At 39.8% G+C, this 12,556-nt stretch overlaps 1 protein-coding gene across 2 annotated transcripts in view; it reads left to right on the top strand.

The window, feature by feature from the left end:
* The first annotated feature begins 3,637 nt into the window (after positions 1 to 3,637).
* The window catches only part of doc2d (double C2-like domains, delta), a 34,531-nt gene continuing 25,612 nt past the window's right edge, over positions 3,638 to 12,556 (top strand). Inside the window, exons 1-4 of one of the 2 annotated variants that reach the window (XM_053236164.1) lie at positions 3,638 to 3,839; positions 7,112 to 7,515; positions 9,407 to 9,486; positions 9,598 to 9,672. In XM_053236164.1, coding sequence (XP_053092139.1) covers positions 3,823 to 3,839; positions 7,112 to 7,515; positions 9,407 to 9,486; positions 9,598 to 9,672 — 576 coding nt within the window. In that variant the 5' untranslated portion in view covers positions 3,638 to 3,822. The remainder of the gene's footprint in view (positions 3,840 to 7,111; positions 7,516 to 9,406; positions 9,487 to 9,597; positions 9,673 to 12,556) is intronic. The other variant, XM_026928160.3, reaches the window with a different exon arrangement.

Genomic DNA, 12,556 nt, shown 5'->3' on the forward strand with positions numbered 1-12,556 from the left:
GTGCCTCTCATCAAAAAATAAATACACTAGTAACCTCTAATTTCCCTAAACCCAAACATAAATACCCTCCTGACTGCTAATTGCCCCAAAAGCCTGAAAAAACACATGTAAATTGGAAAAGCCCCAAAGCTGAATATAAATATGCAAACCCAAATGTTAAAAATATAAATAAAGAAATATGATGTGTGTGTGTGACCAACGTTGAAGATGTGGGTCAAAACACAGTTTCTGCAGGAACTGCACTATGTAGTTAGTATTCTGCAACCTGACGCTTGGTTCATGTTGAAACAGAGAATAACATTTGGTTTTGAACATAGATTCTGGTTCTTGAAGCTAAAATCGAACACTTATTGATCCTGGGACCTGAGGCTTTGTTCTTAATCTAAAACCTGATATCTGAGGGATGGTTATTGATTCTTGATGTTGAGGTTTGGTTTTGAATGAAGGTTGTGGTTCTTGATGTTGAGGTTTGGTTTTAATGAAGGTTGTGGTTCTTGATGTTGAGGTTTGGTTTTAATGAAGGTTGTGGTTCTTGATGTTGAGGTTTGGTTTTGAATGTAGGTTGTGGTTCTTGATGTTGAGGTTTGGTTTTGAATGAAGGCTGTGGTTCTTGATGTTGAGGTTTGGTTTTAATGTAGGTTGTGGTTCTTGATGTTGAGGTTTGGTTTTAATGAAGGTTGTGGTTCTTGATGTTGAGGTTTGGTTTTGAATGTAGGTTGTGGTTCTTGATGTTGATGTTTGGTTTGAATGAAGGCTGTGGTTCTTGATGTTGAGGTTTGGTTTTAATGAAGGTTGTGGTTCTTGATGTTGAGGTTTGGTTTTGAATGAAGGCTGTGGTTCTTGATGTTGAGGTTTGGTTTTAATGTAGGTTGTGGTTCTTGATGTTGATGTTTGGTTTTAATGAAGGCTGTGGTTCTTGATGTTGATGTTTGGTTTTGAATGAAGGCTGTGGTTCTTGATGTTGATGTTTGGTTTGAATGAAGGCTGTGGTTCTTGATGTTGATGTTTGGTTTGAATGAAGGTTGTGGTTCTTGATGTTGATGTTTGGTTTTAACGTAGGTTGTGGTTCTTGATGTTGAGGTTTGGTTTTAATGTAGGTTGCGGTTCTTGATGTTGAGGTTTGGTTTTGAATGAAGGTTGTGGTTCTTGATGTTGATGTTTGGTTTGAATGAAGGTTGTGGTTCTTGATGTTGATGTTTGGTTTGAATGTAGGCTGTGGTTCTTGATGTTGATGTTTGGTTTGAATGAAGGCTGTGGTTCTTGATGTTGATGTTTGGTTTTGAATGTAGGTTGTGGTTCTTGATGTTGATGTTTGGTTTTAATGTAGGTTGTGGTTCTTGATGTTGATGTTTGGTTTTAATGTAGGTTGTGGTTCTTGATGTTGATGTTTGGTTTTAATGTAGGTTGTGGTTCTTGACATTGAGGTTTGGTTTGAATGAAGGTTGTGGTTCTTGACATTGAGGTTTGGTTTTAATGTAGGTTGTGGTTCTTGATGTTGAGGTTTGGTTTGAATGAAGGTTGTGGTTCTTGATGTTGAGGTTTGGTTTTAATGTAGGTTGTGGTTCTTGATGTTGAGGTTTGGTTTTGACATTAGAACTCCAGGCTTGGTTCTGAGGTTTGATGTTTGGTTCTGGATCGTGTGTGCTACCTGATGTGATGATATGCTAAATGTATGGTTGGGTTTTTGATGCTTGATTCTGATTAGCATGCAGGCAGTTCTCATGGTTAGATTGTATTTCTGTGTGCTGTTGAGGGAACATGTTAGACGCAGTATCCATTTCCCATGATGCAGCACGGTAAAGCAGAACTCCTGAGCCAGCACGAGGTGAGCTTCTCTCCAGAGATGGAGCTGAAAAAGTTTTCTGTCAGGCTGAAACTCCAGAGACGAAGTTCTGGTTGCTGAGGCGGCGCTTTGCTTTGTAGCGCTTGGGTGAGTCTTTTATTCTCAGTGTGAAATATCGATATTCCAGTGGAACCACATTTTCTTCCTTTATAAATCAATAATAGAGAAAAAAAACGTTTAAGACTTTTTAAATAAATTTCAAGTGCAAGCCCTAGAAAATCGAAAGATCATTAGCGAGAATTAAACCTAGCAAGGGAAAGACAACTAGATAATAAAAGCTAACATGAAGGAAAAACCTGACGTAGTGAGATTTTGCAAGTGAAAGCTAACTTAGCGAAGGAAAGTGAACTGAACAAGTGAAAGCCAACTAGAACGTAAAGCTAACTAGCATGAAAAACTTGACCTAGTGAGTGAAAGCTAAGCTAGCAGGAGAAAACTTGTGTTCGGTTGCTTGAGTGATGCCACAGTCGGAGTCTCAGACTTAGAGCTGTCAATCAAGCATGCACATTAGAATATTAGGCCACGCCCCTTAGGACAGTCTCAGTTCAGTGTGATCAGCTGCTGTTTGCGCAGTGACTTATTACAGTTCTGTCTGTTTTCTTTGTTTAAATTTTGTTGTATGTTTAATATAAGCGCATTTTTATATTTTGCGCCACATTCCCTTAGACCTTAATTTATAGTTTTATAGAGATTTATTTCCTTAACATGTTTCTGTCACATTTCCTTTTTTAACACTGTTCTCACTCACTAATTCTCACTTACTGCTTCATTTTCTCTCGCTCTGTCTTTCTCTGTCTTTCTTTTTCGGTCTCTTTCTCTCTGTCTCTCTCTGCATCTCTCTCTGTGTCTCTCGCTCTGTCTTGGTCTGTCGCTCATTTTTTTTGTCTCATCTCTGAGGTGTAAGGAGAGTGACAGATCAGTGAGCGTGATGTGAAGCATTCACACACCATTTACCAAAAAATATAAAAACATATACTGCAGGAGAGACAGAGAGAGAGAGAGAGAGAGAGAGAGAGAGAGAGAGAGAGAATATATGAGAGATTGTAGAGAGAGGAAAGACAAAAGAGAAAGGGATGAGAGAAAGTATGTTGAGTGAGATAAGAGAAAAGAGAGTGAGGGAGAGCAAGCAAGAGACAGGACAAGAGAGGGAGAGAGACAGAAAGGTGTAACTGAGTGTGAGAGAGAGAGAGAGAGAGAGAAGGAGAGAGTGGGAAAACGAATGAGAGAAGGAGAAAGAAAGTGAGAGATAAGGAGAAACAGTGAAAAACAGAAAAAAAGGTGAGATGAGAGAGAGAGAGATAAAGGGAGAGAGAATGTGAGAAGATGATGGGTGAGAGAGAACAATGGGAGGAGAAATGGAGGGAGAGAGCGTAGAAAAGGGAAACGGGAGGAGGAGAGAATGAAAAAGTGACAGGCAGAAGGTAAGAGGAGAGTGTGTAAGGGAGGTGGGGATAGAGATACAGAGAAAGACAGAAAGAGTGACAGAGAGAGATCAGAGAAAGAGAGAGAGAGACAGAGACACACACAGAGAGATAAAAAGAATCAGAGAGAACGAAAAACGGAGGGTAAGGAAGAAAGAGAGAGACAGAGAGAGAGAGACAGAGATAGAAGGGAAAAGTGAAAGAGGAGTGTGTGTAGAGACTGAGATAAGGAGAAAAGGAGGGTGGGAAAGGAAGATAAGCAGTGTGTGTGTGAGAGAGTGTGTGTGTGTGTGAGAGAGTGTGTGTGTGTGTGAGAGAGTGTGTGTGTGTGTGTGTGTGGGTGTGTGTGTGTGAGAAAGAGAGAGGGAGAGGGAGAGAGAGAGAGAGAGAGAGAAAGAGAGAGTGTGTGTGTGTGTGTGAGAGCGAGAGAGAGTGTGTGTGTGTGTGTGTGTGAGTGTGTGTGTGTGTGTGTGTGGAGGGGATGTATATTGACTCCAGGCAGCGGTGGAGTGTGTTCAGTGTGCGTGAGACAGAGGACGAGATGGAACATCGGGACAGATGAAGACTGCAAATGGGTGAGTGTGTGTGTGCGTGTGTGTGTGTGTGTTCGATCACATGCCTGAGTGTGTGACTGAACGTTTAAATTACACGTGTGTTCATGTGTGTGTGTATATCAGTGAGGATGTTTATTGTGTGTGTGTGTATATGTGTGTGTGTCTTTACATGCATGTGTAGGTTTTTATTACACATTATTTTGTGTGTGTGTTTTGTGTGTGTCTCTGCGTGTAATCTCAGCCCATGAATGATTGTCCACATGCCTGAGTGTGTGTGTGTGTGTGTGTGTGTTCAATCACATGCCTGAGTGTGTGTGTGTTCAATCACATGCCTGAGTGTGTGTGTGTGTTCGATCACATGCCTGAGTGTGTGTATGTGTGTGTGTTCGATCACATGCCTGAGTATGTGACTGAGCGTATAAATTACACGTGTTCACGTGTGTGTACATCAGTGAGCATGTTTATTGTGTGTGTGTGTGTGTGTGTGCGCAAGTGTGTGTGAGGTTTGGACAGATGACGTGTCAGTGTGTATGACAGCATGTGTGTGTGTGTTTGTGTGTTGTGTGTGTATGTGTGTGTGACTATCATGTATCAAGTAGAATGAATATGCTAATGATTGAATAATGAATATGTTAATTTGTTGGGTGCTGATTGGCTGGCTGATAAAAGGGCGGGGTCATAAGGTCACAAACATGGAGCACAAACAAATTAAAACCTCCAGTAAGCCCCGCCCCAAACAGTGATTGGCCAATCACGGCTTAGCAGCCGTAATGATACACAGGCACCTAAAATACTAATAAAAGTGCTCGCTGAAAGATCGTAAACATTTGCGCTTCTTGCAATTATGAATAAACAACAATTGACATGAATTGATGAACATATTTATATATATTTAGATTTAGATTTCACAACACCATAACCTAAAAAACGTAAAAATGATTTCTTAAGTACTATTCACATGGGATTAGTTTTCCATCTGCAGTAATTCTGTTCGATTCACACGGGATAAGCGATCTCCGTATAAATCACAGATGGGTGTGTCTTTGTGATGTACACACACTCATCGCACTAAAAATCCCACGTGTATACATTGTAGGGGGCGTGGCTACGCAAGTTACGCTTGATCATAAGTAGGTCACATGACCTTTACATGTATGTAGGAACTCAATAACTTCCCTAAAACTGACCGTTCTTCTAAAGATTGTCTATATTTTATTGTTCTGCGTTTTAAACCCGGAGATGATGAAAAGAGTGATCACTTCCCGGAGTGTCATTAACCTTAAAAAAAGCTCAGAATCTCTTTTACTACCGGATTTAACGCAATCTTTACTCACATGTCAGTTCAGACGGGATAAATGTTACCCGGAGTTATTTCTACTGCTCAGGATGTAGAAGAGAAAATACGCTGTAGTCTTTCCAGACGTGTGCGTACGTTTGTGAAAAAATTACTGACATGATGGATTCAGACTAAAATCCCAGAGATACTCTGGGAATAATTACATCACACACCTCCTCATGGAAAACTAATCCCGTCTGAATAGAATAAAATGATTAAAGCTAACAGAAAAATCTAAGCTTTAAAGATAACAGACAGATTAGCTCATTTGGACAGCAGACAGGTACATCACGTTGCGTACGTAAACTTGTGTATCATAAAGAATCCCCAGTTTCCTGCTTGTAAATATGACATCACTGGGTGGTTGAGTCCATTTTCCAGTTTTGCTAATTCCCAGTTTCCAGCAATAAAAATTCCGTGTGCCGTTTAAGGAATCTGTTTCGTGCGAGTGCAGCCATGGCACTGTGGTGTAACATCAGCGTTTTGATCAATTGTTTTGCTGTGTGACGCTTTTGGATTTTAGTTTCTATTTTTGTGATCAGAAATAAAGACGATCTGCAGTGACGGGGGAGAGGCAGAGAAGTGGGCGGAGCAAGCAATGCACTTTATGCAAATGAGAAGCGAAGCAAAATGGCGACAACCACTGAGAGTGAAGGACTGATCTTTTTTTCCTCCAGTGTGGAACATTATTCGTGTCCTAACTGTCAATCAGAGAGTTCATGCTTCATTAAACACGCAATAGCTCATAATTTATTAACTGAAAAAATGTAAAACAAACAAACAAACAAACAAATTAAATGCAAGTAAATTAAACCATCTCAGAGGTGAGAAATTAGCTGTGATGAATTATATCATTTGGAGAGAGAGAAACAACTCAAAGTGCATGACAATCAGAAAATGGGTTATAAGTCAGTTATTTTTACTGCTAAATTATTTACGTGAAATTTGTTAATAAAATCGTGTCTAACCAAATTGTCACTGAGCCACTGATATAAATCGTTAGCTGACGAAGCTGCTGATCTCCAGGCTAGTCGGTGAGAACTCCACGTCTGCTTGTCCGACATGGCAACAGTAACCGAGTGGGCGGGGCTAGCGAAAGGGTGATTTATTTTCCGAATGAACAGCGTTATCAGGAAATATTCATAAAAATCGCAAAACTGACATTTCTGTCCTGCTACAGCTGTCAGCTTGCTGTCTCTCTCTCTCTCTATCTCTCTCTCTCTCTATCTCTCTCTCTCTCTCTATCTCTCTCTCTCTATCTCTATCTCTCTCTCTATCTCTCTCTCTCTCTCTATCTCTATCTCTCTCTCTATCTCTCTCTCTCTATCTCTATCTCTCTCTCTATCTCTCTTTGGCCTGTTAGCTAAAAATTTTTCAAAACAGCAGGTTGTTTTGTGAACCATGAATTTGACCAATCAGTGATGAGAAGTATGATAAGCTCCACCCCTAACAGTTGCTGGTCCACAGAAATGTTCTAGAAAACGTTCATTGTGTAAAACATGCAAGTGAGAATTGTGTTAATGAGAACTTTTATTCTCTCTCTCTCTCTCTCTCTCTCTCTCTCTCTGTTCTTCTCTCTATCTCTCTTTCTCCTCCGTCTCTGCTGCGTTCTCTCTGTCTTTGTTTCTCTGTCTGTCTCTCTGTCTATTTCTCTCTTTATCTCTTTTGTCTCTCTCTGTCTCTCATTCTATCTGTCTCTCATTCTATCTGTCTCTCTTTCTCTCACTGTCTGTCTCTCGGTGTCTTTGTCTTTTTCCGTCCATCTGTCTGTATCTCTATCTCTCTTTCTCTCTCCTCTGTCTCTGCTACGTTTTGTCTTCATCTCTCTCTGACTGTCTCTCTGTCTATTTCTCTCTTTATCTCTTTTGTCTCTCTCTGTCTCTCTTTTTCTCACTGTCTTGGTCTGTCTGTCTGTCTGTCTGTCTGTCTTTCTCTCTCTCTCTCTCTCTCTCTCCAGTCCTTCCTGTGTGTTGGTCCAGATGAGTGTGTCCAAAGCTCCTCCCAGCCACTCCCACTTCCCGTCAGGAGGCGGTCCTTCCTCTCATCTGACCCTCCCCCCGCCGTCCTCCTCCTCCACGTCCCCGTCCCCCTCGTCTGTGTCCCCGCCCTCCGCCCCCCCTCCCCCATCTCCGGTGAAGATCTCCATGCAGGAGCACTTCGCCATTAACGTGTGTCCCGGCCCCATCCTGCCCATCCCCAACCTGTCTGACTTCTTCCCGCGCTACCACGCCTTCCCGACCACGCCCCCTCCGCCCAGAGAGAAACCTGTCGCTCGGACCCGAGAGACAGACAGAGAGAGGGACGAGGAGAGACAGGAGGATGGAGAAGAGAGGGAGGGCATGGACTCTGACGATGACGACAGTGAGTGACTGGATTTATTATTTGTTGAACCTCACAATGCACAAATCACTATATGACTCTAATAATGGTAAGGTTGCCATGGTTACACCGTTAGTACCTAGGTAACTCTTTATTTTAAAAAAATTATATGAATATTAATTAACCTAATAATTAAAATAATAAAAAAATGAAAAGATATTTTCATCTAAACTAGTTCCTGGACCCCTGAGAAGTTCATGGTCATGGTTTTGGAGAACAACAGGATGTCTTTTGAAGGTTCTTCGAAGGTTCTTGGAGGTTCTGTCCCCTGTGGAGGTTCAGTGGGTAGAGTAGTAAACAGGAAGTGATATTAGAACGGAGGCACCACCTTCCTACCACACTACTGGACACACGATATGAAGCTGAGTGGAGCATTTTGACATTGTTCCTTTTTCAGAAAGGGGTTTCCCGACCTTCTGAAAATGAAAGGATTGTAAGAAAGAATAAACCAGGCTTTAAGAGGACACCATGAGACAACTGTACAGAAATGTGGTGTCATTGATCAGTTTTGGTGATTAGGAAACGAGCCGAGAGTCAAACCTCAAGAAAATATAAATGATATTACAATAAAATATTTAATATCCATTTAGCACATATTAAATATTAAAGTGAGAGAAAAAAAAAACAAGACACGAGCAGTGATTAGAGAGCGGTGAAAACAAGCCTGGGCTCCGTCAGCGATCGATCTATAATTTATTTTATGAATTGGCTGCAAAAGAAGGAACTGGAACTGAGCACATAAATGAATAAAAAGGTCCGTGTTGCTTCCGGAGGAAGAGGACGGTGCAGAGGTCCAGACAGAAATAGAGGAACGAGGAACTGAAGGAAGACGACCTTGCCCAAGGAGCCGAGTGAAATTCAGGCTAAACTAGTCAACCATAACATCAACCACGGGTGACGAGGCTGAAGAGTTCCCCATCATGGTGCAACGTTAGTGCCATTTTTAAACTTACAAATGATCTGGCAGGAGCAGTTAGAGTGCTCATGTCTGCTAACTCCGATCCTTTACGATAACCGACTTCACCACGTCACCCAAAATCCAGAGAATAGCTCATTACAGTTTAATGTTTCATTTCAAAGCCACTGGTTCAAATTTTAAGGCAATGAGTTAATATGTTGAGGCCACAAGATAATATTTTGAAGCCATGAGATAATATTTTGAGAGAACATGATAATATATTGAGACTATGAGATATTATTTTGAGGCTATCAGATATTCTGAGCCAGCACAATGATATTTTGAGGCCAAGAGAATTTATTGAGACTATGAGATAATATTTTGAGATAATGAGATAATATATTTTTTGCCAATTGTAATTGTCTTTATAAACTATATTTAGTTAATTATAAATTGTAAGAGTCTGTTACAATTAATTTCCCACTGAACACGTTCTATAGGTCATTAATCTGAAATAATCTAATAGAAAGTGCCTTTTAATATTTTTTTAAAATACAAATGACGTAAATGCGGCTATAAACCATCGTTCCCTCACCAGCGTAAACTCCTCTGTCCTGAAGAACTTAAAGTTACAGCTTTACCTCTGACTGTTACAAAGCGCTGACACTGGAGACTCCTTCCATAAACGTTATGTAAACATCTCCTTACTCCAGAAAGCTTGATTAAACGTGTTTTAATCCGTTTATATGAAGCTCTCGCTGTACACGTCCCTGTGAATGAGCTGTTGCTATAGAAACAATAACATATTAGAGCGAGTGCATTAATATAAACCTGCGCTACTGTCAGAGCTGCTGTTATAGAAAACTAATCAACACCTTCTGACCAATCACAATCCAGGATATTGCCATAGACACAGCAGCATTGCTCTGCTTTATCTGACCTGTGTGTGTGTGTGTGTGTGTGTGTGTGTTACAGCGTACCTCGGCACTCTGGAGTTCAGCCTGCTGTTTGATCAGGAGAACAACTGCCTGCACTGCACTATTCATAAGGCAAAGGTATCTCACACACACACACACACACACACACGCACACACTCAAACAGATGTTAGTTAACACAGCTCCTGGTGTGTGTGTGTGTGTGTGTGTGTGTGCACACGTATGTGTAGGGACTAAAGGCCATGGACTCCAACGGACTCGCCGACCCCTATGTGAAGCTCCACCTCCTGCCTGGAGCAAGCAAGGTCAGCACACACACACACACACACACACACACACACACTCATATACACACACACTCATACACACACACATACACACAGAGACTATTACATTTAACCCTTCACTGGAATTTTAATCATGGAATTAAATAAAAAAATTATTTAAAATGTAATTAATATTCAGATTTTATTCTAAAATTCAAATTTGTTTTTATTTATTTATCTACAGTTCTCACGCCTTTAAAGAGTTTTAGCTACAAATAAAAAAAGTGACTCCATATACAGTATAATATCACTTTTAAAACTCTTTGTTTTTTATATTTATTTCATGTCGACAGTAAATACTCGTTTCTGATTGGCTGGCAGGTCAATACATCATCAGAACTTTCTGTCACAATGTAACACTGTTCTTCATTTATCACTGTGGATACGAACACATTTATTCGTACATTGTTTGCAGGAGGAAGAAAGGAAGAAATGCGGTCACGTGAATTGTGATTGATCCGTATTAAATCGTATAATTGTCGATTTTATACACGGATTACGCTGTCAAGTTTTAAATCGCTTATTTATTTCAGTAAATATTTTGTGTTGCTTCATATTAAAGACTTGAATGAACGCAATTCCAAAACGAATCCATAAATGAAGCTAAATAAGACTAGCTGCTTAATCAGGACAAAAGGATGACATGGCATTCTATAAAAGGAGGAGGAGTTTAGTGTGTGTGTGACACGCTGCAGTGGCTGAGCTGCATTACTGGAGGATTTAGCACGTGCTGCACTTATGAAGAGCTCTTTCATCATTTACTCGCCATTTTTACAGAGTTATTTTCAACTCTGTATGGCGTTTTGTGGGCGTGGCTAAACGTAAACATACCATGAAAACACTCTGTAATAGAAACTTTTATAAATGTAAAAACATCACCATGACAACAAGCATAAAAAAAGTGTTCGGCTAGGCTGATATTTACTTTTTATTATTGTATTAGATAATAAAGAATAAATACATAAATAAACAAATTAATGAATAAAATAAATGACATATTATACATAGACTAAATTTAATAATAAGTTTAATAATGATTTCATTTTTATATTTGATTTAATTATTAATATTATTTAACATCACACATCCTACACAATATCATCTTTTTTTAATCACTATAAAATAGTGGATTTTTTCTAATATTAAAAATTTTTATTAGACTTTATTTCATAGTTAGAAAATTGCTAATTAACTAATAACTAGCTTTTAACTTATAATTAGCTACATTAATTGTAATATAAAAATATGTGAAATAAAGTGTAGCGTAATTATTATCCTCTTTTTCCACATAAAGAGACACAAAAATCAATTCATTTGTGGACTTTTGTTTCTGAAAACAAAAATAATACATAAAATAATAAATAATATAAAAAAATAATAAAAATATGAATATTTGAATAGAGTTTGAACATTGACATTCATTCTGACAATCCTCACACACACACACACACACACACACACGCATGCAAAAAAGACACATGTTTAATCTCTTTAATGCAATCCACCATAAACTCTGTATGTGTGTGTGTGCTTGTGTGTGTGTGTGTGTGTTTGTGCGTGTGTGTGTGTGTGTGTGTGTGTGTGTGTATGTGCATTCCATCAGCCGAAGCTCAGCAGTGTGTGTAACCCTTGTGTGGGCTGATAAGTGGGGCATGTACACACACTCTCTCTCTCTCTTTCACTCGCTCGTCCACGCTCTGTTGACGTGAGTCGCGTAACAATCTGTGCTGTTTCCATGACAACCACCTGCTGCTGTTCCCCCCTCACCTGTCTGTCTCTCTGTCTGTCTGTCTGTCTGTCTCTCACCATCTTTTCATCGCTGTGCTGCTGTTTCAAGGTCATAGAGGGTCAGACAGATTAATGAGAGAGAGAGAGAGAGAGAGAGAGAGAGAGGATGTACAACACACACACACACCTGCCGCTTGGGGAATCACTGCCCCGGCCCAGATGGAGGGATGGTGTGAGGAGAAAAGAGAGAGAGGAAGAGAGACATAGAAGATGAAATATGTAGGGAAAGCTGCAGCTGTGTGTGTGTGTGTGTGTGTGTGTGGTTTGGGAAGCCTGGAGATAAATAAAGAATGAGAAGTCAAAAAATAGAGGAGAAAGAAAACAACGCGAGATAAAATGAGAGGTTTAAAAAAAACATGAAAAAAGAAACAGGAGTTTTGAGACAGCATGAATGTGAAAGGAAGAGGAGAGAAGGAGAAAAAGGAGAAGAGGAGAGGATCAAGAAAGAGGAGGTGTATAACAAGAGAAAACAAGAGAAAAAATAAAGGAAAAGAGAGACAGAAAGTTAGAAAAGAAAAGACAGGATGGAAGGAAGGTGGAGAAGACAAAAAGAGGAGGCGAGAAGAGGAGAAAAAAGAATAGAGGAAGAGACAGAGAGAGAGATGGAACGGAAAAGAGGGCAAGGAGGAGAAAAAGGGAGGAGAGTAAAGAAAGTGTGAAGAGAACAAGAGAACAAGAAAGAGAAGTGAGAAAGGTGAAATGAAAGAAAGGTGGATGAAGAGGACAAAAAGGAGATGAGTAAAGGAAAAGAGAATATAGATGAAGAGGAAAAAATAAGATGATGAGAAAGAGGGAGGTGGAGAAAATGAGAAAATGAAGAGAAAGAAGAGAAATAAAGCAGGTGAAGAGCAAGAAAAGAATGATAGGACAGGATTTAGGAGAATTTAAGAAGAAAATGGTGAGAAAAGAAAGGAGGTGAAATGGTGGAGAAAGAGAAAGAATATGAAAGAAAGTGAAGAAAGAGGAGGAAAATGAAAGGATAGAAAAGATGGTGGGGACACAGAAAGAGAAGAGAAAATGAGGAAAGTAAGAGAGCAGAGGAGGAAAGAAGGGAGGAAAAGAAAGAAAAGCAGAA

Source organism: Pangasianodon hypophthalmus, chromosome 8, assembly GCF_027358585.1.
Source record: "Pangasianodon hypophthalmus isolate fPanHyp1 chromosome 8, fPanHyp1.pri, whole genome shotgun sequence".
Taxonomy (NCBI): domain Eukaryota; kingdom Metazoa; phylum Chordata; class Actinopteri; order Siluriformes; family Pangasiidae; genus Pangasianodon; species Pangasianodon hypophthalmus.